General features: G+C 57.6%; 3 protein-coding genes across 12 annotated transcripts; all 3 read right to left on the bottom strand.

The window, feature by feature from the left end:
- Nucleotides 1-709: 709 nt before the first annotated feature.
- Nucleotides 710-7,034, bottom strand: DCDC2B (doublecortin domain containing 2B). The gene is made up of 11 exons (XM_014282046.3): nt 6,340-7,034; nt 5,441-5,498; nt 4,940-5,016; nt 4,573-4,704; nt 3,903-4,049; nt 3,411-3,450; nt 2,931-2,999; nt 2,501-2,690; nt 2,170-2,270; nt 1,657-1,704; nt 710-841 (listed from the first exon to the last, which is right to left on the bottom strand). The coding sequence occupies exons 1-11, from the start codon at nt 6,627-6,629 to the stop codon at nt 710-712; spliced, it is 1,284 nt and encodes a 427-aa protein (XP_014137521.1). The 5' UTR covers nt 6,630-7,034.
- A 146-nt stretch (nt 7,035-7,180) lies between these two features.
- On the bottom strand, nt 7,181-13,524 carry LOC102057273 (coiled-coil domain-containing protein 28B). Of its 5 annotated transcripts, none has more exons than XM_055703606.1 (10): nt 13,427-13,524; nt 12,150-12,345; nt 11,895-12,049; nt 11,665-11,819; nt 11,534-11,556; nt 10,535-10,916; nt 9,804-9,947; nt 8,959-9,295; nt 8,638-8,756; nt 7,181-8,188 (listed from the first exon to the last, which is right to left on the bottom strand). In XM_055703606.1, exons 2-10 carry the CDS (start codon nt 12,302-12,304, stop codon nt 8,147-8,149), a joined length of 1,512 nt encoding a protein of 503 aa, XP_055559581.1. In that variant the 5' UTR covers nt 12,305-12,345; nt 13,427-13,524; the 3' UTR covers nt 7,181-8,146. The 5 variants fall into 5 exon arrangements, with proteins under 5 accessions (XP_055559581.1, XP_055559580.1, XP_055559582.1 ...); XM_055703605.1 differs by lacking the exon at nt 13,427-13,524 and adding an exon at nt 12,972-13,081; XM_055703607.1 differs by lacking the exons at nt 9,804-9,947; nt 13,427-13,524 and adding an exon at nt 12,972-13,081.
- Nucleotides 13,525-15,118: 1,594 nt separating this feature from the next.
- TXLNA (taxilin alpha) lies at nt 15,119-24,254 on the bottom strand. Of its 6 annotated transcripts, none has more exons than XM_055703603.1 (12): nt 24,019-24,254; nt 22,105-22,249; nt 20,819-21,157; nt 20,220-20,311; nt 19,057-19,227; nt 18,510-18,704; nt 18,216-18,335; nt 17,878-17,952; nt 17,270-17,362; nt 16,773-16,868; nt 15,931-16,303; nt 15,119-15,750 (listed from the first exon to the last, which is right to left on the bottom strand). In XM_055703603.1, the coding sequence occupies exons 2-11, from the start codon at nt 22,220-22,222 to the stop codon at nt 15,953-15,955; spliced, it is 1,650 nt and encodes a 549-aa protein (XP_055559578.1). In that variant the 5' UTR covers nt 22,223-22,249; nt 24,019-24,254; the 3' UTR covers nt 15,119-15,750; nt 15,931-15,952. The 6 variants fall into 6 exon arrangements, with proteins under 6 accessions (XP_055559578.1, XP_055559579.1, XP_055559574.1 ...); XM_055703604.1 differs by having other exon boundaries at nt 15,941-16,303; XM_055703599.1 differs by having other exon boundaries at nt 15,119-15,620; nt 15,941-16,303.
- Nucleotides 24,255-25,020: the final 766 nt, after the last annotated feature.

Here is a 25,020-nt window from a genome sequence, read left to right as displayed (position 1 = left end):
ACAACAGTGCAGTTTGCCCGTAGGGAGGGAAGGGTGTTTTTCTTTTCAGTGAAATTATCAGTCCAAGAGAGCAGATCAATGACAAAAGGAAAAATCTTTTATTTTAGTTATCCTCGTAATTAATCAGAAACCCCACGGAGGGAAATACAAACAGCCTTGCACAGAGACAGTTAATATAAGAGCTGTTTATTACGCTGACTTTTCCTAGATCAAGCAGATGCTCCTGAAACAAGTTAATAGAAACAAAATGTGTATAGTCTTGGGAACAGGTTTGAGTGTTGCAAACATTATCCAAGCATTCCAAATCAGAGGGACGATGATATGATGAAACTTCTTTATAAGAAGTTTCTGACATAGAATAAACTTCTGGGCAGACCTTTTGTTGTAAAGGTGTGTATTCTAGTTAGTAATTCTTCCTTCCCAAGTTCAGACACACACCAGCTTAATTAGAGTTCAGAAAAGCAGCTGTTTCCTCTGAGGAAAGGGGGAACATCTTCATTATTTAACAACATCGTGCATCTGATTCATTGCTCACTGGTACTCTGCTTCTCAAGCCTAGATGATGAGTATGCTTGATTTTTTTAGAAGAGTGTGTTAATTCATCAAAAAGTGTGGCCAGCCTGTGGTGGTACAGAAATCTAGGATTCCCCTGCTTTTGTTGTCTTCAGCTGTGCAGATATCCCTGTACCTAACTGTCCCTCTTTTCCCATCACACTCCCTTTGTGAACTCTTCAGAGCTCTTTGCTGCCAAGGGCAACATCCTTCGGTGCTGTTTATCCTCAGAGTCACTGGCATCCTTTTTCCTTGCCACAGTCTTTTGTGATTTGTCTGCAGTCCGTGCCTTTTGGCAGTGAGAAAGAAATACAGTTATTAGCACCTCACTATTGCAGAAAGATTCTGGGACTAAATTCCTGGATTCCGTTTCCAGTCTTACCATAGCTTTGGTATGCAAAGTTGGGATTCTACATTAAATTCAACATTAATTAATGCCTAGTGATTCTCTCTCTCTGCAGAGGAGAGCTGTGAACACGCAAATGTAGTAAAAACGGTACAGCAGAGTGATCTGGGCGGGGGAAAACAGCGGCACCAGATTGCCCACCCCACTGAGAAATGCCAGCCCAGCCTCTAAAGCAAACACAGCACACCAGGCTCCCCATTGAGCCGAGAAGTCAGGAACCATTAGCTAATTCTTTACTAGGCCTTTCTCTAATTTAAGTTCAAAGGAGTTATTTTCCTTTGAAGTTTTAGTTAATTCAAAGAGGCTACCGAGGCAGAGCTGTGAATCACCTGCAATATAATGCATGTCATCCCATTACATCAATTCTAAATGTCCTTGTGAAAAGTTTAAAGCATTAATGCCACAAATAATAAGCACCTTGCAGACATTTTTCAGACAGAATCTTGTTTCTAAAAACTACTTTTCTCTCTCCCCCCTTTTAAAAAAAGGGGTTTAAACTTGTTACTATCTAATAAAATGTGTTCGGTCATTTTATGAATTACGTGTTTATTCTGTGCCAGCTTCTAATCTTCACCTGGCTACAGGCAAGTTCTGCTTAACAAGTTGTATTCGGGGTTACTGAATTCTAGTGTAAGAAATCAGAACACAGCCAGGAAGGATCTTACATGCTTCACAGAGCCATTAAGTGGAATAAATACCTTACTGTGGTGTATCGTTTTGGCTTTTGGTATAAGTTCTGCAACTTTCTGGAATAGGAACAAGAATAGAAGTAGTACACACAAAAAAAATCGAGGAAAGCCTTTGATATCCTTACTGTAGTGGGAAGCTGTAACTCTTACATTCCAGAAGGGAAATATTCATTACCCAGAGGACAATCTCTCCACTTTCTAAAATGCAAAGCCCTGCAGTTACACACTGTCCTCTGGTTTCTGAAGTTCCCTCTGGTGGTTACTTTCATCTTTACACATTGTAGGGAGAAGCCCAGTGCTTCGTAAACCTAACAAATAGGACTTAAAACGAGCGAGAAAATGGAAGGACTTCCCCAAGCAATTGCTATAAACTACTGATTGATGTGTTCTCATAGGCTGTCTCTGAATGGAGTTGGCCTCCCTGCTGTGCAAAACCTGCAGCACCGACAGATTCTAGTGGGACCACAGGTACTTCCCTGCAGCAGTAAGACTCCTAACAGGGCAGAAAGTAATTTCTCAGACCTGATCAATGGGTACGTCCACCCTTGCGTGTCCATCCTCCTTTACTGCCTGGGAACCTCGCATCTCCTTCCTCGGATCTCTGGGTTTATAGACACTTTCTTCTGCGAGGAGAAGAAAAGAAAAAAGCTGTTCAATGGGTATTGCAGATAGCCATGGCCTGGGCTTGCTGAGGCTACAGAAAGTCCTCGTACAGGCCCAGGAGAGGAAAGAAGCAGAAATAAAGAAGTTATTGGATCCATCACTGCTTGCTTTCAGTGCACCTGCAGGTGTTTTCTTCTTTAGCGTCACAGTAAAGCCAGTCTTCCTCTACCCTTCCAGCAGTGTCCTTTACCTTGATCAGGCCAGCGCTGCACATTCCTGTTGCTCCTTCTGTTCTGCCCTGCACGGACAGGTTTAGCATGGAAAATGGACTCTTCCTCTTTGAAGCGAGATTTCCTGGCTTGCCTTTGCCGTTGTGGAAGAGCAGTTGGGGCCTTCTCTTTCTCTGCAGCTCCTGTGGTCTGCACCCTGTGACTGTCCAGCTGAAAGTATTCATCACACACTTCTGATAGGTCTTCTTGATAACGCAGTTTATAAAAACAAGAGAAGTTTCACAGGGCAATCCCTTACACACTGCACTTTTCCCCTGTGACCCTTGATCACCCTTGATCCTGACTGGTACAAAGCTGTAACACTGCATTCTCTGGCTGGAGTTCTAAGCTGCTACTACAAGTGACAAAGATACAGGGAACACCTGAAACACTTTTTGCAGTCACTGCTACCTGTTGAGGTGGTTCAGCAAGAGCAGAGTCACCAGGTCTGTCCTGGGAGCTGGCACAGAGTTCACCAAACTAAATACAAACAAAAAAGGAAGAGTAAATTTTAAAAAGCCAAAGGCACAGATAGCCCAGATGCACGTTTCAACGGACAATCTAAGACAGCCCAGCTGCTGTATCTGTAGTCTCTGTTGGGCATTTGACCCCCACAGTGAGCAGGAAAGATAGTCTAGCTCCAGAGTGAATTCTCCCTGCCTATCAGCCAAAAAGGAGAAGAGGTAAGTGAGGCCACTTTAAAGGAGCTTTTCTTTGGGTCGTGAGATTTAATTCAAGTGTGATTTGGCCGCATCGCTGTCTCTAGCTCCTCTCCTTTGGGAATGGTACCAAGCAAGGATGCTGTAGCTATGGCAGTTGGGAGCAGAGGTATGCCTGCACAAAAGCAATGGCAGTCGTTGCACACAGTCCCATGCCAACTGAGCCACCTACCTTTCTGCGGTATTTTTTGCGCCTGCTATTTTGGTGGTTCCTGTAACAAAGAAGCAGCAGATTCTCAGCATCAGGCAGAAGTCGGCTGTAGGAGGACACAATCTCCCCTCTTCCCATAGGAGAGGGCCCCTGGAGGTGTTTTTCCTCAGCACAGGTAGAGTAGATCACATTCCCGTTATATCACAGTGCCCACCCACCACAGGCCTGTGAAATTCAGTGCCCAGCCTAACGGGCAGGTGTTCCTCAGTGCTTGACGAACACTTAAGTGAGGAACAACCAAACTGCTTGCTTTCTCTGGTGCTGAGCTTTGAACTTCAGGGACTAACCATTACAGCAAAAGCTTTGAAAACACATTCTTTCTTCCTAACTTCCAACACATGAAGCAAAACCCCAGCCCCGAAGCACTGAACAGGAGGGCTACAAAAAGGATGGCTTTAGCTGAAGACCACCATGGAGAGAAATCTTTAAATCACTCTGCCACAGCCTATGTACCACAGTGTCCTGCGTGCAGAATCCTGGGGCACCAGCAGCTCAAAGTAAGGCAGTTTTTTGTACTCCTCATTTCCCACTGCCACGTAGTAATTGCCATTCAGCAGCTCCTCTCCACCAGACACCTGGGTTCCATCCAGCCTGCAGAGTCTTGAGGAAGAGACAGTAAAGGGTTTAGAGCTGTCACAAGACCCTGAACAACCCCTCAGCGTGGAAGCGGTTGAACAAGTGAAAAGTGGTAAAACAGGACCGAGACAAGGCAGAGAGGATCAATCATTCTTAGTATTACTCCAAGGAAGCATGCAGAAATATTACACCCAGGGATCAGCGAGATGCAGTAGATCTCAGCTTTCTCCTTGGGTGCCAGTAAATGGATGTATGAGGAGAAGGTAGGCTGTTTGTTGGATAAAAGCCCCTCCTTCTAGATATAAACTTTTATGCCATGCTTTACTGTTTCCTTATCGCTTTCTCACCAGACCACCAGCAACATCAGCCCTCCTCACAGCTCACCCAGGATATTGGGGTTAAAGATGGGAAAACCTGAAAAGCAAATGAGTTTGCAGAAGCAGACTGGAAGGGCCGTTTGAACTCCCAGTCCACTGCGCTAATCGGAGCTGCTGACATTCCAGACATGAGGAAAGGCGGGCCAGCAGTGCCTTATCTGGATACCCACTTGTTAACAGCTCCGCTGCGCAGGTCGGCTTTCTTTGTCAGCAGGGCCAGGAGCGTGTCCCACTGCAGTGGGGTGCTCTTGGGGAGCGGCAGTGGGAAAGGAGGGCTCAGCAAATCCCCATTCCGGAAAACACTGCAGCAGAAAAAACCCAGAGCGTGTGAGGAGCCAGTATTCCCGTAGCTGTGGATGATGGGGAAAAGCGCACAGCCACTGGTGCCTTGGCAATATTTATAACAAATACTTCTGGTAGAAGCTGAGAATTGTCCCTGTGGGGCAGCATTCCCAGAATCTCACAGAGGAATTCCCTCCTCCAGCCTCTGAAAACATTCCCAGAGATCCTCCAAGGAGAAAACACTGAGGCACTTACTGTATCGTGCAGGGCAGGCGGGCGTGCTTCTGCCATCGTGCCAAGACGTTTGACTTCCAGGGGGCTACAACGCGGAACTAGAGACAGAGTTCAGTGCAGAACAGGGACAGCCCTGGGACAGAGCATCCCAGGGCTATTCCCTCAACCAGGAGCTGCCTGCGCTGGGACACCACCCGCCTTGCCTTCAGTCTTGCTGCTGCTAGGTGGGGTTTGCTGTCAGCAACACCAAGCTGGAGAGGCTCTTTGCATTGCTGAGCGCGTCACAGAGTTGCCAGCCAACCTCCGAGCACACGTCCTTCCCCTGCACTCAGGGGGACGAAGGTACACAGCAGCAGCCCCTGCGCTGTCTCACACGTCCTACCGATTCCTGTGGCGCTTTTGCCTGATCTCAAACAGGGACCTCGCAGCCTTAAACCTCAACTTTAGATTCATCAGCGCCAGCTCTAATGCCTCTCCCACCTCCCTGCTCACTCTGCACCCCCACTCACCCCAGGGACTCACCCGCAGACCCTCGCTGGTTCTTGTCCCATGGAGGTCCTTCCTTCCGTGATTTAAATAGCTGTGGGAACAAGGCAATGATGTTGCCGTGTACCAACTGGGCCACAGCTGGCTAAAGAGCAGTGAGAAAACTACCGACTACTCTGCCTTGGTGCATCGCTGCCAGATGTGTGGGTCACTTCTGGAACAATTCTCCAGGTGCTTCACCTTGTGGTCTCCCAGAACTTCAGTCTAGATTACAATCTGCTGTATCTAAGAAATTCCCTGGCAAATACAGACCATTTCAGAGACCCAGAAGATTTTATCCCTTGGTGCTACTCGCTGACCAAGGCTCCAAGGGCTGGCCAATGGACCACCTCCTCACCGAAATGCAACATACACCAGGGAGCCATATTCACCTGCCACACAACACACACAAACTCTCAAGCGTTAAGCGATGCCGCAAAAACCTTCTTTAACCCTCTGTTAACAGTTCTACTTTTGTGCAGGACTAGAAAACAAAAAAACCCTCCATCAAACCAAAGCAAAAGCATTTGTTGGCAAATATAGCGCAACTATCAGCCCTGCTGAGGAAGTGGGCAGCAGAGCCTCCCACACACCACAGAACAAGGCGCGCGGGAAGCAGAGCAGCACCCATCACAACATCCTGCCAGAGGACACACGCCTCCCTCAGCATGTTTTCTTCTGAGAGTCAAATGATCTTATCAGGAATATTTGCATTTCCCATGTGATCTAGAATATGTCCAGTAGTTTCCAGGAGGAAAAGAAACTCATCAGTCTCTGGTTTTCCTTGGGTTTGTACCCCTCTTACCTTTTTTTTCCATTCACACCCCAATACATTCCCCACAGAGGTGATCTAAAGCCGCCTACCAAACCCAGAGACCAAAGGTCTGTCTACTCACTTGAGCTTTTTGAACTTTTCAAAGCCTGCAGCCACGTACTGGCACCCGTCCTGCAGGTCCCCCAGCTCAGCGATGCGGTGGCCATGCCTGGGTGTGTAGAGGTTCCTCACAGCCAAGGGCGCGTGGATGCTCTTGGTCACCTCATTCAGAAACACCTCGAAGGTCAGGAATCGCCGCTGGTTCACTACAAACTTCCTCCCAGGGAAGAAAGGGTCACCGTTGCGATACACCACCACATTCTTGGCTGGAGGTACTGGAGCTAAGCCACAGGAATTCATCCCCCAGTTCATCCCTGCGGGTCAAGCAAGCCCCGGAGCAGTGTAGGGAGCAGAAGGGAGCTCCGGCCAGCCTCCTGCTGAGCCCAAACCTTTCCCTGTTGTCCCTTCCCAGCGCAGGCTGGCTGCAACTCGCTGTCTCCATGGATGCAGGCCCAGCAGGAGGAAGTTGTGGCATCAACCAACCTGCAGAGCACCTTCCTGCCTGAGAACCAGGAACCACACAGCTCTTTAGTCCTCAAACACCAAGTACAGCCAGCTCCCTCACTAGCCTCCGTGGCCACCGGGCTCAGATTAACAAGCCTGGAGGTGCAGTAAGTGCCAGCATCTTTATGGCAGCAGCTCACATCCCATCCAGATGCTGTCACCCCCTTGCCACCACTTGCTACCTGCATGAGGAGTGCAATGGGTTTCTGTCCTGTGTGGATGGAACAAACATCCACATCCCTGTGGCCTCACCACCCTTTGCACTGAACAGGTTGCCATGGGTCAAAACGGACCACGGACTCGCCTGGCTCTGCCCAGGAGAAGGTGACAAGCCAGACAGGAATAGGCAGATTCAGAGATGAGTGTCAGCAAAGCTTTTTATTCACAAAAAAGCTGGCATAATTCGGGAATGGAAGGATACAACTGCCGTATGGCAAAAGTGACTGTCCAGGTGGCAGGAATGCAGAGTGTCTGCACAGAAGCTTGGGGTCACAGTAGGGAACCACAGCACCATGTGGAAAGACCCTGAGAGACCGCGAATGCCCCTGAACTAGAGCAGCACAGAGACACAGCGCCAAACCCTGTTAAGTCCTTATTTGCTCCCTTAAGCACCAGTCCAGGTGACTCTGCCACATAGAGAGATATCACCACGACCAGAGACATGCAAGTCAGGAATCTCATCTCCTGAAGGTTGGGTTTGATGTGCCATCGCTCCCCACCAACTGCCCAGGGAAGCGAGGAAACTCTTCTCCCAGCTTAGTACTTCACCTAGGTGTTCCCCAAAGCCTACCAGGAGTGCTTGGAGATCCCAGATATTGCAGAGCTGTGATGTGCAGAGCCAGCCCGAATACACAGCTTGGATATCAATACAGGTCCCCCACAGTTCAGTGGAGAAGAGCTTGTGTCTGCAGGTTCAAAGCACCTGCTGCCTTTAGGCATTTTAGTTCCACCACAAGCAATCAGCTGGTCAAGCGCCGTCTGAAGTGACAGTCTTCCCAGCCTCGATTTTCCCCCAGGACCGTCCAGCTCAGCCAACACAAAATAGAGTCCTTGTGGAAGAAGGCCTCGCTGGGACTCCCTCCAGGACATACAACCACCTCCCTGGCTTCAAAGCGTTGTTTAATCCCCACTTTGACCAAGTATTCACTTTTAAAAGAAATAAAAGGCTTTCTTGCCACATTCATCCAAAGTGGAAAACATCAACCCACAGAGCTGGAGTTCCCCCAAGCTGCTAATGTCCATGAGGTCTTGTCACGACTGCAGTGTTGAAGCTCTGCTGCTTCTCCACACCAATACATGTGCCCCTCGTGCTCGGGAATGCTCTCCTATGGACCAGGAACCCCCAGCCTCTGTTTCAGCATCAAATACTGCAAGAGAAAGAAAACCAAGCATTAATGATTAAATCCCAAAGACCTACAAGCAGGAAGGCACCCACCCTTGCAGATTAGCCAGCAAAACTGCTGCACTTGGCCAGAAGATGCACAAATCTCACCTTTCGCGCAACACCTGTAGCAGCTCACCAAGCTGGCAAGTGCCTAGGTATGTACCGCTGCATTATACAGGCAGTTACCAAAGAAGCAACATCCCTGTAGCAGGCCAAGAACAAAGCTTGGAACCAGATCTAACCAGCTCCCATTTTCCTCCAGCATTCTTTCCCGCCCCCCCCTCCAGAAAAGGGAAAAAAAAAAAGGGCCTGCCAGCATCCAGTCCGATCGCTGGGTAAATGAGCCATCGCCATTGCAGATGGCACCACTCCAGCTGCAGACAGGCACTCCTCTGACCCCCTGTTTGGGAAGAGGAAGGGTCAGGTCCTTACATTTTTACGGCTGACAATAGCTTGTTGCAGCCAGAGCAACTCCATGATCAAGTGATTTCTGTAGGACTGGAGACCAGACCGAGTTCGAGGAAGCTCCTTTATGTCCTCAAGCGGAATTTCTGCGAAGAAATGGGAGAATAACCTATTAGAACAAAGATTCATGTTGCACCTACTGTCTCCTGCACCGAGTTGGTTCTGATTTTTCCAAGATATTCTCAAGGTTTCGGTTCTCCAAGGACCTACTGCGCTACCCATGCACAGCACCAGGTCCCTCAGACCACGCAGGAGAGCACAGGCTGTGCACCGGCGCCTATCTCTTACCCAGGCAGCCTTCAAGGGACTCTGCCTCCAGGACAGCATCGTCCCACACAGAGGATATGTCACTGCCGTTCTGCCAGTCCTCGTTCTCTGCAGGGGGGATGCACACCTTTTCAGTGCATTTAGTGGCATCAGCCCCAAAATCGGGGGGGCTCACTCCATCACCCTCGCCCATGGAGCTCAGTTCTTTCTTGCTTTGCAGCTGGGCTGTAGGATTCACACTGCTGCAGCCCCAGTCGCGTTCTGGTTCAGAGGCATCCAGCTCCTGTGCTTTTTCCGTGCCAGCCTCATCGCTTGGTACAGCCTCCTGTGGAGCTGCATGCTTCCCTTGTGTTGGTATCTAAAGGGGGAATATGTGAGAGATTGAAATATAAGGAAAAGAAAATATAAAGATCTGAAAGGTGGCTCTGCTGTGGGCCAGAGGCTCTGCCCCAGCCAGAGACGTGCCATCAGCAGCACTCCTGCTACCACAGTGATGTGCTCCGGCTTGAACAGCGAAAACTTTTTCGAGGGCATTTCTTGCAGAAGCGGTAAAATGATGAGAGCGGCACTCAGCCACTGCAGGAGCCACCTGTCAGGCTCCAGGAGTGACCTGTGCAGGGCGGGTGTTTGACCTGAGGCTGAGCTTCCCCTGGGGGAAGAAATCCTCAGTTGGCGACACAGGGTCACGACTCAGGGAGAGTCTTCCAGGCCAGGGCTATGCAATCATTGCTGATTCATTTGGTAGAATTACAGGTTGCTGGGACTATCCCGTACAAGTATCATCTGCCTGGACCACCAAGCCATGCCGCCCGCCGTGTCCCTGTCTCAAACGGGGCCGCAGAAGCCCCCCGCCCTGACGCACGGACCTCAGGGACAAACAGAGGCCGCGGCAGGAGCCGTCCCCTCCACCGCAGCTGGCTCAGGTCTCCTTCGATCTCCCGCACCACCTCCTCGTACTCCGCTCGCAGGTTCCTAAAGCGCTTCCGCAGCAGGTAACCCCTGACACAGGCCTGTGGGCACAGGGCAGGGGCACTGCTGGAGCCAGGGAGAGGGCCCCTCCCCCCCGCCCCCTGCCCTAGCACCCCACAGGACACGGCCCGGCGCACAAGGAGCAAACGCAGCCATGTCTGGAACCAAGGCGGGCTTTAATGAGCCTTTAATGAGGCTTTAATTAGCCGGTACCGCCGGCTGGAGCAGGGCCCCCCGCCGCCGACCCCTCTGTCCCCCCAGGTGACCCCACGGGCATCCCCCTCCCTTCTCCGTGATGTCCCTTCCCACCTGTGGCCCCCCACGGGCCCCCCCAGGCGTGTCCCCCCAAGCATGCCTCCCCACGGGGGGACCCCCTACCCGTGTCCCCCCACGGGGCCCCCCTAGGCGCGTCCCTGCATAGGCTCCCACACCCGCGTCCCCCCACGCCCCCCCCCGGCCCCCCAGAGGCGTGTCCCCCCACAGAGCCCCCCTCACCCGCGTCCCCCCAGGGGGCCCCCCCAGCCATGTCCCCCCACGGATGCTCCCCCACCGCGTCCCCCCACGGGCCCCCAGCCACCCAGGTGTGTCCCCCTTCCCCTCAAGACCCCCCTCGAGGGCAGGCCCCCACCTGCAGGCGGGTCACGGCGCGGAGCAGCCGCCGCCACCCCTCGGCCTCGGCCTGCGGCCCCAGCACCGCCGCCATGGCCGCCCCAGCAACCCGGCGGCTGGTGATGACGTCACCCGGGCGCGACGGCAGGCGAAGCCCCGCCCCCTCGCCGCCGTCCCCCCGCCCGTGGGGCCCGCCAAGATGGCAGCGGGGGGCGCTGGCAGGGCCTGGGGCGCTGCGCTCCCCCCGTTTGACCGGCGGGGGCCCGGGCGGCCCTTCCGCGGGGTCGGCCCCGCCGTGGGGTCCCTTGGGCGCCGCGGCTCGCGGCCGCCCCACAGCCGGGCCGGGCGCGGGGTCAGGCGGCCGCGTCCTCGGCGTCCGAGCTCTCGGCCAGGTGCAGCTTCTGGCTGGCACGGGTCAAGGGCGAGCGCCGTGGGGTCATGCCGTGCCACCGCCACTGCCGCCCCTACCGCCACTGCCACCGCCACCGCTGCCACCCCTGCCACTGCTACCACTGCCGCCACCACCGCTGCCACGGCCGTCACCAGTGGCACCACTGCCACCCCCATTGCCACTGCCACTGTTGCCACCCCTGCCATCACTGCCACCACCACTACTGCCACCCCTGCCACCACCACCGCCACTGCCACCCCTACCACCGCTGCCACCCCTGCCACCACCACTGCCACTGCACCGCTGCCGCCACCGCCACCCCCACCATCATTGCCACCACCGCCACTGCGGCTGCCACCACCATCACTGCCACCATCACTGCCACCCCCACGATCACCACCACCGCCACCCCGTCATCACTGCCACCCCCATCATCACTGCCACAAACACTGCCACCACTGCCATCACTGCCACCCCTGCTGTTGCCACTGTCATGGCCACCATCACCACCACCATCACTGCCACCAATGCCATCACAGCCACCACCTCCATTGCTGCTGCCATTGCTGTCACTGCCACCATCGCCACTATGACCACGGCCCCCACCCTGTGCGAGGCTCAGGATACATGGAGCTGCTGAGCTCCTCCAGCTGCAGGAGGCAAAGGCAGAGACTGAGGTGCCGGCAGCGGGGCCAGGGCCAGTGGGGTGCCCAGCCATGGCAGCGGGGCCAGGCAGGGGCAAGGGGGGTGACACTCACATGTGCCAACAGCTGGTCCAGGTTCCTGTCGGCCGCCACCTTCTTCTGCTCCTCAGGGAGCTCCTCCACGCAGACGTCAAGGCCAAAGTGGAGCCGCGCCAGCTTCTCCTGCATCTCCCGCACGTGCTCCAGCTGCTCGAAGGAGCACTCCTTCCCTGTGCCCGCAGGTGGGAGGCGTCACGGCCACCAGTCCTGGCCCCCCCAACCCCCCTGGCCCCCCAGCCCCTCACCGAAGGCCTGCAGCTTTCCCGAGTGGAAGTCGCTGAGGAGGCTGAGCAGCCCTCCTTCCATCTCGCAGACATCGGAGACGTCGGTGAGGAAGCTGTGCTGCAGCGGGGCCCCCCGTGACACCCCTGTGCCTGCCCGAGCTCGCTCCTTGCTTGTCCTGCACGGGGAACAGAGAGGCTGGCATCGCCCAGACCCGCCCTGGCCCCGTGCCAGAGGGGCTGTGGGGGGCTGGTGGCCACCTCTGGGCCCGCACTGACCGCCTGAGCCGGGTGCGCTGCCTGGGTGAGGGCAGGGTGGGCAGCGGCAGCGCGAAGGACGTGCTCTTGCTGTGGGGCAGCGGCCGTGGGGCCCCAGCGGGCAGCGGCGGGGCCAGGCAGGCCTTGGGGCTCCGCTTCTTCCTCCGGTCCTCCATGCTGAGGGGTGCTGGGGCACCGGGGCGGCGGGACAGGGACCCTGGCGGGATGGACGAGGCTCTTGGTGGCTCCTTCCCCGTGCTGAGCCTCTCGTACCCGGGGGGGACACGCGTGCCCCAAGCTGGCGGGGACCGGGGTCCCCCGGGGGAGCAGCGCCCAGAGCGGTGCTGTCCCTGCGGCCTCAGCCCACAGCGCAGCAGGGAGGCCCCGGGACCCGCCCCGGGACCCTCGGCACGGTGACGTGCCGGCCACGGATGAGGCGAGCGGGGTGCACGGGCTGCACCGCGGTGGTGGCAGGAGGGCCGAAGCCGGGCCTGGGCCCCCTCCCTGGCGCCATGCTCGGGCTGCACGACCCCGGCGGCTGCGCTGGAGCATCGCGGAGCGGAGCAAAGCCCAGGGCTTGGCCTCGGCCTTCAGCGTCCCCCCAGCGCTGCGGGGAGGCGGATTTGGGCCACGCCAGCCAGGCCGTGACCCCCCGCTGCCCTCGGCCAGAGCGGGGCAGAGGCCACCGCCGCGCACCCGTCACCCCGCGGCACTGGCCGAGCACCCCCGCGCCTCAGGGCCCCCCGCAGCGGCAGGACGGGGCCGGCGGGGGCTGTGGGACCCCCGCTTTGTCCGCAGCCTCCGGCCGCCTTCCCAGAGCGCCGTGGCCGCGCAGCCACTGACCTGCGCCAGGCCTTGGTCCGGCCTGTGGTGCCGACCCAGCTGCGGCCCCGAGCCCGCCGGCCACCCCGAGCCCACCGGTGCCTGTCCCTGAGCCCGCCGGCCACCCCGAGCCCCCCCCCCCCCCCCCCCGCCCCGGACACTCGTCCCCGCAGCCCCAGGGCTGAGATTTGCATTTAAAGGGAAAGGGAACTTCCTCCGGCGTGTCCCCAGGGCGGTGGCATCGCGGACACCAGCACGGCGTGCAGGATGGCCGCGCCGGGTATCACAGCTGCGTGCGGGAGTAGGGGAGAGGGCAGGATCGGGCCCACGGTCCCGCGCAGCCGGAGCGGGCACGGCCGCCGCGCTGGCACAGCCGGGATCTGCTCCCACGTGCCTTCCCCCGGAGCACCCCGGCAGCCCTGGGGTCGCCACCTGCCACCCCCTCCTTCTGCCACCCCGAGTCCCCCTGGTGTCACCGGTGCGATCGCGGGATCCGCTTCTGCGGGAGGGAGCCCCCAGCCTCGCGCCGCGGCAGGATTCCACGAGTCGCGTCCCCCAGCGCGCGCAGAACGGAGCGCAGCTGCTCGCTGCAGTTATTGCAGGACTTTAAGCCAATTTTGGGACATTGTGGAGCAGATGCAGATGCCGGAGGCTGGCCAGCCGGGGGGTTTGATACCACCGGAGCCAGAAGGCCCAGGGCAAGGGGGGCTGATGCACCTGCCCCCCCCTCAGAGCCACACACCAAACCCCCCATGCTGGGGGTCCTGGGGATGGACCCACCCAACCTTCCCCGCCTCAGCAGGTCCCAGCCTCCCCCACCTCGCTCTGCTGGGCACCAGTGGTGGAGCCACTGGGAGACAGGGAAGCCGCGCTCAGCCCCCTCCCCACCACCCGCTGCCCCCCATCTTCGCTCCCAAACGTGGGCTAATGAACGAGAAACGAGGCGGCAGCGGCAGCAGCAAGGCTGGGTGTTTCTATTGGATACAAAGATACATACAATAGCCCCCGCGGAGGTTATCTGTACCGTAACAGGGAAAAGAAAATAAAATAAAGGGGGTGAGGGGGGATTGGTGACTTTCTGAGAAGTTTTTCTTTTCCTAAAGGAACAGGAAGAGAAGCCCAGAGCCCGGCTGCAGCCCTCACTCAACCCAGCTGCCGGGAACAGGGTGGTCCTGCCAGGCCAGAGCTACATGCGCTCATTTAGGGGCTCCTGCCAGCTCCTTCCATAGGGAAACGCGTCCCCGCACTGGAGGAAGCAACGCTGCCAGCGAAGGGCTGGGAGACAAAGCCCCGCTCGGCTCCAGGGAACGCATCCCAGTGCATCTGCGGGACTGCTGAGACTCGTCAGTCCCCGTCTCTGCTGCAGGTGGCCGCCTTGGTGAGACCTGAACTCGCTGGAGTCCCACGGAGGAAAAGGGGATGCGGAAGCAGCTCCCATGGGCTGCTCCACTGGCAGCGAGGCAGGTCCTTCGCGAGGGCACTGTACAGTGGCGGAGAGGAGATGCAAGAGCAGTTGCATTGCTGAAGAGAAACCAAAGGTGTTCCCTGAACCCATCCGCTGCAAGGAATGGCCCTGGCCAGCTGGCTTCAGCTTCAAGCAAAAGGCAGGCAACACTGAAAATCAAATCTGTCACAAAGAGAAGCTGCAGCAAGGTTTCCAAGCAAGAAGAGGTCTCCCAAAAAAACAGCGAAAAGAGAAAATCTCGAGAAACTAAGGAAAGATCCACCAAGCCCCGTGCCAGCAGGCCCCACAGCTGTCCATAAACACCCTCCCAGCACAACAGGGTCCCTCAGGCAAGTGCTTCAGACACAGCAGCGCTTGGGAGACACTCTTCTGCAAAAGCGGCGAGGGAAAGAGGAAGGGGGGGATGTGCCAGCACCGGCACGGCCGGACCGGAGGGCCTGCAGGAGTGTGACACTGCAGAAGGGACCAGCCCGCAGGACGGTCCTGGTGCTGGTCCCAGCAATGCAGCTTAAGCAGCAGGTCGTGGAGCAGACTGAGGTTTTATCCTCCTGGAGCCCCAGCTCTGAGGACACCTCAGATCCCGCCTGCTTGGCGCCGAGGGACGGGCCCAGCAAGTCCCAACGCAGGGGCAGAGGAGCTCAGGTGGAATCTCCCCATCCCCTTGCACAACTGATCACACACGCTTGTGCAAAACACTTGGGAATTAGACCTTTGGATTAACTGTTTAATACACTTGTGCACATGTGCGTATAGCAAAGAGGCAACTGTGAATCGTAAGGCTACTGAGACATCGGCAGGTTCTGGGGAGAGCAAAGGCCCTGCGGGAGGCCTGGCTGAACCGGCCCCCCCAGTTTCTCCACTGCTTTTTGTCCCCATTCAATACACAAAACCCACAGAGGGGAGGGAAACGGCCTCTTTCGCCCCCATTTGCTCAGCTCACGCCCAGGAGAGCTGCCAGCCAGGCCACAAGAAAACACGAGCAAGTCCGGGAGCTCCCTCCTGCCTATCCCAGAGGAAGGAGCGAGAATCCAGCGCTGGGGAACGCTTCAGTTCTTCCCTGCTCAGCTCGTTTGCTTTCACTCGATGCCCGCGTGTCGCTGTGAAGGTGGAAGCTGCGACGCATCCAGCTGTCCCAGCGCCGCGTGCCGGGGCAGATCCACGCACCTGCTTTCCTGAGCTGCGCTAGATTTTAGGGAAGTCGCAGCCTGCCAATGACAAGGTCTTTTAGTGAAAGGGACGATCAGTTGAGTCTCCATATATTAGTTATCCACACACACACAGGGAGGTGGGTCATTCTCGTTTTCATGTACATCCATATATAAAGTGTACGTTGCCCTGCAGAGATTTTATATATCATATATATATATATATAAAATTTTAAAAACCCTCCAAAAACCTAAGCTAGGAAATCTCAAATGCCCAGGACGGCCATCCTCTCACGCCTGTCCAAGGACCAGGAGAGGGGCATCAGATCAAGTCTTATGGAAACATTCACGTTACCCTCCCTCGCCCTACCTCTGCCTACCGCACGACGGGCTCAGTCAGCGCCCTGAGTGCCTTCGTCAGTCCCACTCTGCCCCAAGGCTCCCACGCTCAGTTCTCCCAGGTTCTCCGCCGGATCCGCGCTGTGCGTCAGCCTCCCCGAGTGAAGGCAATCTTCAGCCAGGCGCTGCTCTGCTGCGGCGCTTCCCACCGCTGCCTCACCGTTGTCCCGGGATGGGTCCTTCAAAGGCTCCAACAGGTCCGTGTCTGCCCGGGGTGCGTGGGCACACAGGTCCTGCACCTTCTTGTTGAGGTCATTGCGCTCCGTTTGCAGGGCTCGGCACAGTTTCTCCAAGCGCTGGATTTTCACCTGAAGCCCCTCTAATTCTTTGTCCCGAAGGGTTTTCTGCAAATAGAGAGGCAGTTCAGATCCCACCACCTTGCGGGCGGCGAGGCAGAAAGGGGGAGAGCCAAGGGTTCCCTAGAAATCTGTTAATCATTTTTGTGAAGCTGGGATATAAAAACCCAGCTGGGATATAAAAACCCAGGGAAGCTCAAGGGGAAAACACCCCAGACCAAGCAAACATTTGGTGTTTGCAGAACCTGATGCTATTGTCACCGCTTCCTTCTTCCTTTGCCCTCCCCCGAGGTCAAGAGACTGCCTGGCTTCTTCCACCCACCTCTGCACTAATTAACCATCGCTCCCACCGTGTGACAGAGGGCTCCCACCACCGCATCCAGGGAAGAAAATCAAGCTGAAAGGAAACCCACACCACCCGCCCCAGCCTGCCTGTCCTGCTACCCCTCGGCTCCAGCCCGACACCACAGACCACACCGCCGCGCTGCTCTGCCTGCCTCAGCCCCAGCCCCCTCACCTCCTCAGCCATTTCCAAGAGCGCTTTGTTGCTGCTCTCCCAGCGAGAGCGGTACATAGTGGTCTCTTTCTCCAGCTTCTTGATTTTCTTAGTCATCTACAGGGTGAGGGTGACAAAAAGGGAACAAATTAAGTCACAGGCAGAGCGCTGCAGTTACATCTCACGTGTCCTCAAACAGGCACCCACTATCCCAGCGCAGAGTGAGGTTCTGCTCTTCTGGGTCTCCTTGCGGTCGGCTTCACTGGGGGGAAACAGTGACCAGGCAACAACAAACCAGGGGACGGGGGGTAGCGTTGCTTGTTCTGATGCAGCTGGGGCACAGCAAGGGTGGCATCAACCTTCTACGAGCAGCCAGCTCGGGGCTGATTTTAATACCAACAAAACTAAATATATTTTTTTTAGCTGTGGCTCTTCCAGCTCACAGAAGCACCGAGGAGACAGACAGGCAGCGCCTCCAGCCCACGCAAGCTCTGCCAGGCGGCAAAAGTGTTACCCACCTTCTCCATCTCCTGTTTAAATGTTGTGAACACTTCACTGCTTTTGGAAAGGGTGTTCTGGAATTCTTCAAACTTCTCTGTGTAAAGAGCCAGCTGTGGGGGGAAACAGGGTTACAGCTCCTCACTGCTCACTGCGGCACCTCCTGACAACCTCCCCCAGCAGAGGGGAGATGTCAGCCAAGAACGAACGGAGCGAGTCACCTCGTGACTGGACAAACTGGCAGCACGGAGCTGCTCTGCCAGCACTGGGTACTGGGGAATGTGGAAAAATTCCTTCCTGAGGAAACATCCTCAGAGGCTGATGTGTTCTACAAACATCTCCTGGCCTTGGCAGGAGACACTTGCTGGGTCTGATTCAGCAAGGTCTGATCACACGACTGCTCCCAGCACTGGCAAATGTGCTGGTAAAAACCAAAGCTCCTTTTTTCCCAGAAGGCAGAATTGCCGGAGGGAGTCTCAGCTCACACGGTGTGGACACAGGCTCACCAATGCCAAACCCAGGAGCAATCCTGCCCCTGTGTTTTCCAGATTAAAGGAACTTCAGGTTGTTCTCCACTTAGGGAGGAAGAAAAATTCAACAGACGGAGTGCGCAGACCTGGTAACTCACCTGCTGCTTGAGATGGGTCTCCTGCTGCTTCATCAGCTCACACATCCTCTGGGACTCCACAGCTTCCTTCAGCAGCTAGGGAAGAGCAAAAGCAGTTACCTGGTGGCTACCAGGGAAGGCTCTCAACACGCCCCCGCACAGCCAGCGCTTGGCCTGCAGAAACCCAAAGAGCAGAGCAGGGCTCCGGCCTTGCTCCCGAAGCCGCTGGGCACGCAGGAGGCCCAGGGTGGCCCGATCCGGGCTCTGCACTCAGCAATCCAACAGTAACAAGCCTCCACAGAGGGACAAGGCAAAAAGCAAAGCGCTCGCAACCGTTCAAGAGCTGCTGCAAGACTTACAAAGTCCTTCTCCCGCTGGTGTCTCTCCTCTGCCTCCTTCAGCATCTCCTGCGCCTGCTGGAGCTTGGCATCTACCAGCTGCTGCTGCAGGTCCTTGTGTTTGAACACCTTATCGATGTGCTGCCAAGGGAACACCACCCGTCACTGACATGCCCAGCGCAGTCCTTGCTGCCCGGGCAGCTCCCAAGGGAAGACCCCAGAGGCCCCTTCTCCCCTCCAACAGCAGAAACACGCCTCACCGGGCAGAACGGGCGCACCAGAGCACCCTACAGCCGGTCCCCTGCCCTGACCCACCTCTTCCCGCAGCTCGTACTGCTCAATGAGCTTCTTGAGCCGCTCCGCCAGCTCCATGTTCTCCTGGCGCAGCTTGGAGTTCCTCTCGTTGTGCTGCTCCATCTGGAGCTGAATGTCATTCAGCGTCACCTGGAAGTGGGATGTCACCTCCTTCCGCTTCTCCTCTTCCTCCCGCGCACGCTGGACACCCTCCTCCTGTGTGAGGAGGGCAGAGACAGCAGAGACACGTCAGCCTCTGTGCTGGGCAGGCAGGTGAGCAAACTACCCAAACTGTGATGCTCTGAACCCTCCCAGCCCCCCACTATTGCTTGTATCAATCAGGAAGGGACCTGGGGCCTTTCCCCTCCTTTTCTCCAGCGAATATATCCTGAGGTAACGCTCAGGCGCTGTGGAGAATGATGGCTTAACAGCAAAATTAAAGCACTGCCCTGGGTGGCAGGCTGTGGACAACCATTGGTAAAGGTGAGCTTGCCAAAACTGCTCACGGCAAGCGATCCAAGCGCTTGGGATGAAGCGGCTCTTGGAGTAGAGCCCAGGAGGCACTTGCCTTGAGGGTGCGGTTGTGCCTCTGGAGCTCGCGGCACAGGCTCTCCAGTTTGCTGCGGGCCAGGATGGCCTTGCTGTGCTCGCTCTGCAGGTGGTCCTTCTCCTGCACCAGCTGCGTCTGCTTCTTCTGCAAGATCTTCATCTGTTTCTGGGAATTACGGTGCTCTTCCAGCTGGGTTAGGGGAGCAAAGGGCACAGATGCAGCAAGACAGACAGGGCAATATGCTGTGCCCCGATGAGGGGATGTGCTCTCCGTGCTCTGAGAGGAGTACAAGAGCTTTGTAACACAAAAGATGCCACTTTTGAGCAGAGCGGGACTGACGCAGAGCTCAAAGTCCCCTGGGCACGGCCTTTCTCCTTCCCGAATTTGTGTCCCGCTGGAATCTGAAAGACTTGCACATTCAGCCAGCACCCCCACAGACACGCTGCTCAAATGGAGCAGAGCTCTGAGCACAGGAAAAACCTGCACACATCCACTGTGGCCACGCACAGAGCGCCCCACACCTCTCCTCTGCTCCAGATCCATGCACAGAACTAGATCTGCACCTAGAACTAGCTCTGGTTAAACGCGGCATCAGACCGCGCATCGTATGGCTGAGTGCGCACACGTAGCAGCATGGTGACTTTGCCAAACACACATTTCTTGCTAGGAAATTATCAACAGAAATGCAGTGACCGAGTGGCAGAGACAGCAGACGTATCTGTGCAGTCTCCTGTTGCGGCTGGGCCTGTCAACTCACAGCTCAGCCCTGCCTGCAGAGATCGGGACACGCAGGCTCAGCGGAACAGGCCACAGTACGCTCCTGGCACAGGACGGGCAAGAGATGCAGCTTCCACGTTAGAGGAGCAGAGAGAAAACAGATCTGAAGTCCTCTTACACGCAGATTTGCCAAAAATACCCTTGGACATGCTTACGCTTCTGCAAACATCCAACACCTGGCTGGACCAAGCAACGTCTGTCCTCTAAAATTTGGGTATCCCGCACCGCAGAGATCTCAGAACACACATTGCAAAGGTCCATGTGTGTTCCTGGCCTGTCCCTCTCAACATCAAGAGGAAAAAAAATAAACGTACAGCCCTACTCTGCCTCCTCAAGCAGCTCCTGCGCTCACTGCTGCAGTGTCCTCCAGCCCCAGAGCCTGGAACGAAGAAATAAGCACTCACCAGCTCAGCATATTTCTTGCACAGTGCTGCTAGTTTCTCCTCTGGCGTGCTCAGGGTGTTCAGCGTCTGCATCAGCAAAGTGATTTCTTTGCCTGGAATGAGACACAGAATTCTGAATAAATAAAAAATAAAATCACTTACACAGAGTTCTGGCTTATAAGGACAAAGACAGGAGAGACAAACCAGGTCTCACAGCCGTGCCTGCCCTGGGCCAGAGCTACCATCTCCAGCGCCTTCTCAAGACTCTGCCCCAAAAATTTCACCACATGCAGGGGGTGAACAACGGAAGCAGCTGGGGAGAGACCTGGTTTTCAGAGCAGGAAACCACCACTGGGCTGGCTAGAGAGGGTCGCATCCAGCAGAAGAGAAATCCACAGAATCCGGAGGCTGCAGCAGCACGCAGGAGCTGTCAGTGCCTTCACAGCGCTCCGCGTGTTCCCTCCCGTACCACAAAACGGGACGCCGTATTGTTCCCAAACGCTGCTGCACACTGCACCCGAGGCACTTCTTTCACTGACAGTAATTAGCGCGGCATAAAAACCAACGTCTGCCCCGAAGTTCTCAGGCTGGCAGCACAACCAGAGCAGGGAACCTCTTACCTAGGCCCTTGGCTTTCTTCTTTTCCTGAGCCTTCTTCTGATCCCGCTCCCCACACTCCTCACCGGGTCGAAACTCTTCGGTCCCCTTCGTGTTTTCCTTCTCCCCGTTCATCTCGGGGCTGCCCGTCTCCTGGTCACCGTTCCTTGGGGACTCGCTACGACACTTCTCAGCTTCTTCTGGTTCCACAGGCTCGCTCTGCCCGCCGTCCTCGCCCGGACCCTCCTGGCTGGCATCCACACAGTACGTGTTCAAGATGTCCTCAAGCTGCCTGCTTAGCTCTTCCGAGACGTCCCGCACGGCGGGCCGGGAGGACTTGGTGTCCTCCTGTGCAAGAGGAGCTGTGGGAGAGGGGAACAGGAAAGCGTGAGACTTCCCCTGAACCCTCTGATCTCTGGGCTCTAGAAGCACACGGCAAAGGGAAGGTTTCCCGAGCACCCCACCGCACCGAGGCTGCCTAAACTTCCAGCAACATAAGCTGCTTTGTTCTGGCTGCGTCTCCAGCCAGCTGCCCTGACAATGGAGGTGCATTCCTAACAGCCTCTCTTTTGATCACGAGAGCATGACCAAGCCCCTGACATCTGTCAAGAGCAAAAATTCCCCTCCCTCCCCACCGTCGTTTAACGAAAGCAGGTTGTGCGTGAGCTTTCCCTCATAGGAACTGCTGGCTAATATCCCCAGAGCCAGGCTTTTTTACATTACAATAGATTTTTAAACCTGTGTTAGCCTCTCTCCTCGCATATAAGAGCAGCTGCACGTCTCAGATCACACATATCTCGTCCCCAACAGCAGACACCCAGGGAAAGAGCAGGCAGCACATCCTTGGCTCCCAAACTTCCTCCAAATGAGAGACTTAGAGCACTTGGTTATTAAAATAACTTTACTCGCTGCGTGTTTCCTCCATCCCACATATACTAGGCATCAGAATACAAGGCAGGGTTAATTTTACCCCAGCACCTACTCGATTAGACCTGGTTTTTGTCTTCCAGAGAATAATTTTTACGAAGTGCCAGTAACAGGGATGGTCACTCAATGTAATGCTTCCCCAAGGAAAGAGTTGTCTGACATTTTTTAACAGAATCCTTAAGCAAGGATAAATAATCCATCATTTTCAGGTGAGAATCAACCCCGTGCTTCCGTCAGGAAGCAGGTAACTACTTCAGAACTGTACACACACAGAAATAGCAAGAAATCAGGATTTTCTGCCCCAGGAATCACAGCTGCTCTTACACAAGTGAAAGAGCTGGATACAACAGCCCACCCTCATACGGAGAAAGCAACACCGCACCTTCCAGGGGTGCCGCGGCCTCCGGCGCGTCGCCCTCCTCCAGCCCCAGCCCGCTGGTTGTTTTGGCGGAGCCGGCAGGTTGCGGGGCTGCTTTGGTCTCCCCACCTTGGTTCTTCATCCTGACCCTCCTCAGTCTCGACAAACCCTAGAGAAAGGGAAACAGAAACTACTTCACTGTCAGAAGTAACACTTTGGAGGATCTCGGGAACCATCAACCCAGACACCGGGAAGGAACTTGCTCTGGGCAGAGGCTGCCACCCGCAGCTCCGTGCTGAGGAAAGCAGCGCTGGGTTTTCAGTTTACACCTCACCCCAAAGCTCCGCGTGGCGGGGGGACTCCTCTTCCAGCCGAGGAGAGCTGGCAGCAGCCCTTCCCCGAGCCCGGCAGCACCTCCCGCCTCACCCAGCACACCGTTCCCCCAACGTGCTGGGCACCACCTCCCGGGCCCCGGCTGTCCTTCCCTCTTGCCCCCACTGCGGTTTATTCCTGAATTTACAAATTCTGGGTGGTCTGTGTGGGCTGGCAGAGGAACCCTGTCCCCGCAGCGGGGGATCCGCAGGGCAGAGCCCCAACAGCAGGGAGGTCAACACCTCCTAAAGCCGCACAGCTGGCTGAGGAAAGCCGGCTGGTGCTCAGCACTGGCAACATCAACCAGCATCACCGTGAGCTGGTGCTGACAGGCCGAGCTGCGATCCTGGCTCCTCTCTCCTCATCCTCTCTCCCTCCGCAGGGCTGTGGTGCGCTCTCCCCTTCCCACCCGCACTCCCTGCTCTAGGTACGATGCTAATGAGGGGCAGGGGTGCTAGCGATGGGGCAGGGGCACTAACAGCGGGGCAGGGGCACTAGTGATGGCGCAGGGGCACTAACGGCGGGGCAGGGGTGCTAGTGATGGGGCAGGGGCACTAACGGCGGGGCAGGGGCACTAGTGATGGCGCAGGGGCACTAACGGCGGGGCAGGGGCACTAACAGCGGGGCAGGGGTGCTAGCGATGGGGCAGGGGCACTAACAGCGGGGCAGGGGCACTAGTGATGGCGCAGGGGCACTAACGGCGGGGCAGGGGTGCTAGTGATGGGGCAGGGGCACTAACGGCGGGGCAGGGGCACTAGTGATGGCGCAGGGGCACTAACGGCGGGGCAGGGGCACTAACAGCGGGGCAGGGGTGCTAGCGATGGGGCAGGGGCACTAACAGCGGGGCAGGGGCACTAGTGATGGCACAGGGGCACTAACGGCGGGGCAGGGGTGCTAGTGATGGGGCAGGGGCACTAACGGCGGGGCAGGGGCACTAGTGATGGCGCAGGGGCACTAGTGATGGGGCAGGGGCACTAACGGCGGGGCAGGGGCACTAACGGCGGGGCAGGGGCAGCCGAAGCTGCTCCCCCGGAGGCGCGGGGCTGCTCGCAGCAGCACAGAACGCTGCCGACACCTCCCGGTGCCATTTTGCGGCAGTTCCGCAGTGCCCTCGCCCCCCCCCCGGGGAGCAGCCCGGGCAGGGCTGGGGGAGGCCCAGCACAACGGCACACGGCGGTGGCTGCGGCCAAGCACGTGTGTCACCCACCCACGTGCAGGCGGCGGCCCTGCCCCCCCCCCCCCCCCCCGGGGCTGCCCCCCCCCTCCCCGGGGCTGCCAGCCCGCACACCGGGCGCTCTTTCTCCCTCCCCGGGCTCCGACGGCCGCCCCCGCAGCCCCCCGGGGTTGTACCAGCCGTCCCCCCCCTCCGCCTCGGCCCTCGCCGCCGGCCCGGCCGCCCCCGCCCCTCACCGTGGTCCCCCCCCATTAATATTTCACCCCATCTCTAATTAACGCACGCCTGTGCCCCCCCCCCCCAGCCCCGTTAACGCCTCCGCCGGCGCCCCTGGGTGAGCCACCGTGCCGGTAACGGCACACGCGCCCCCCCCGGTGACGTCATGCACGCACCCCGTGGCGTCAGCGGCAGCGGTCTGACGCAGGGCTCCCCGCTCTCCTCAGCCAATCAGCGCGCCGGAGCCGGCGGCCCCGCGGTACATGGGAGGGAGGGGGGAGCGGCGCAGCCCCGCCGGTGCCGGTGCCGGTGCCCGCGCCCGCGGCCCCCCCGGCTCCGCCGCCTCCCGCCGGCCCCGCGCTGAGGGAAGCGGCTCCGGCCCGGGCCTCCCAGCGGCCGCGCACTGCGCATGCGCCAGCCCGCGCCACCGCCCAATCAGCGCCGGGGCGCCGCAGGGGCTGCCGGGAAACACCGGGGAGACGCGGCCACGGCGGCGGGCGGCCCTGCGGACTGCAGCTCCCGGCGTGCCCCGCGCGGCGCAGCCCTGGGGACTACAGCTCCCAGCGTGCCCCGCGCAGGGAAGCCCCGCCCCCCCGCCCAGCGCAGCCGAGCCCGAGGCCGCAGAGACCCCCAGCGACCCCCGGCCCGGCCCCACAGAGGCCCCCAGAGACCCCCGGCCCAGCCCCACAAACCCCCGCCAGCCCGGACCCCTTCTCCCCGGAGATCCCTGCCAGCCTGGCCCCGTCCATGCTGGCAACCCCTGGCCCAGCCCCGCAGACCCCCAGCCCCGCCCCACAGCTCCCTGCCGCCCCAGGCCTACGAAGACCCCCAGCCCTGCCCCACAGCTCCCCTCCGGCCCATCCCTGTCACCCCCGCGTGACACTCAACCCGAGTCCAGAGATCCCTGCGAGCCTGTCCCAGTTCCCCTTGGAGCCCCCCGGCCCAGCCTCGGCCTACAGAGACCCCCAGCCCTGCCCCGGAGACCCCCCCAATCCAGCCCATGAGCCCCCCGCCGTAGACAGCCCTCGGTTTACTGCACAGATGGAGTTTATTCATTTCACAATAAGGACTCCCCAAACACGAGCTGCGGCCCCTCGCATTGCCCCCACGGGCACGGCCTTGCCCCCTGCCACGGCCGGCTCGCCCCCACACCCCACAAGTGTTTTTGCTCTGCCCAG

The sequence above is a fragment of the Falco cherrug genome, chromosome 3, assembly GCF_023634085.1.
Source record: "Falco cherrug isolate bFalChe1 chromosome 3, bFalChe1.pri, whole genome shotgun sequence".
NCBI lineage: Eukaryota > Metazoa > Chordata > Aves > Falconiformes > Falconidae > Falco > Falco cherrug.
This window is presented reverse-complemented; position numbering and strand designations above follow the sequence as displayed.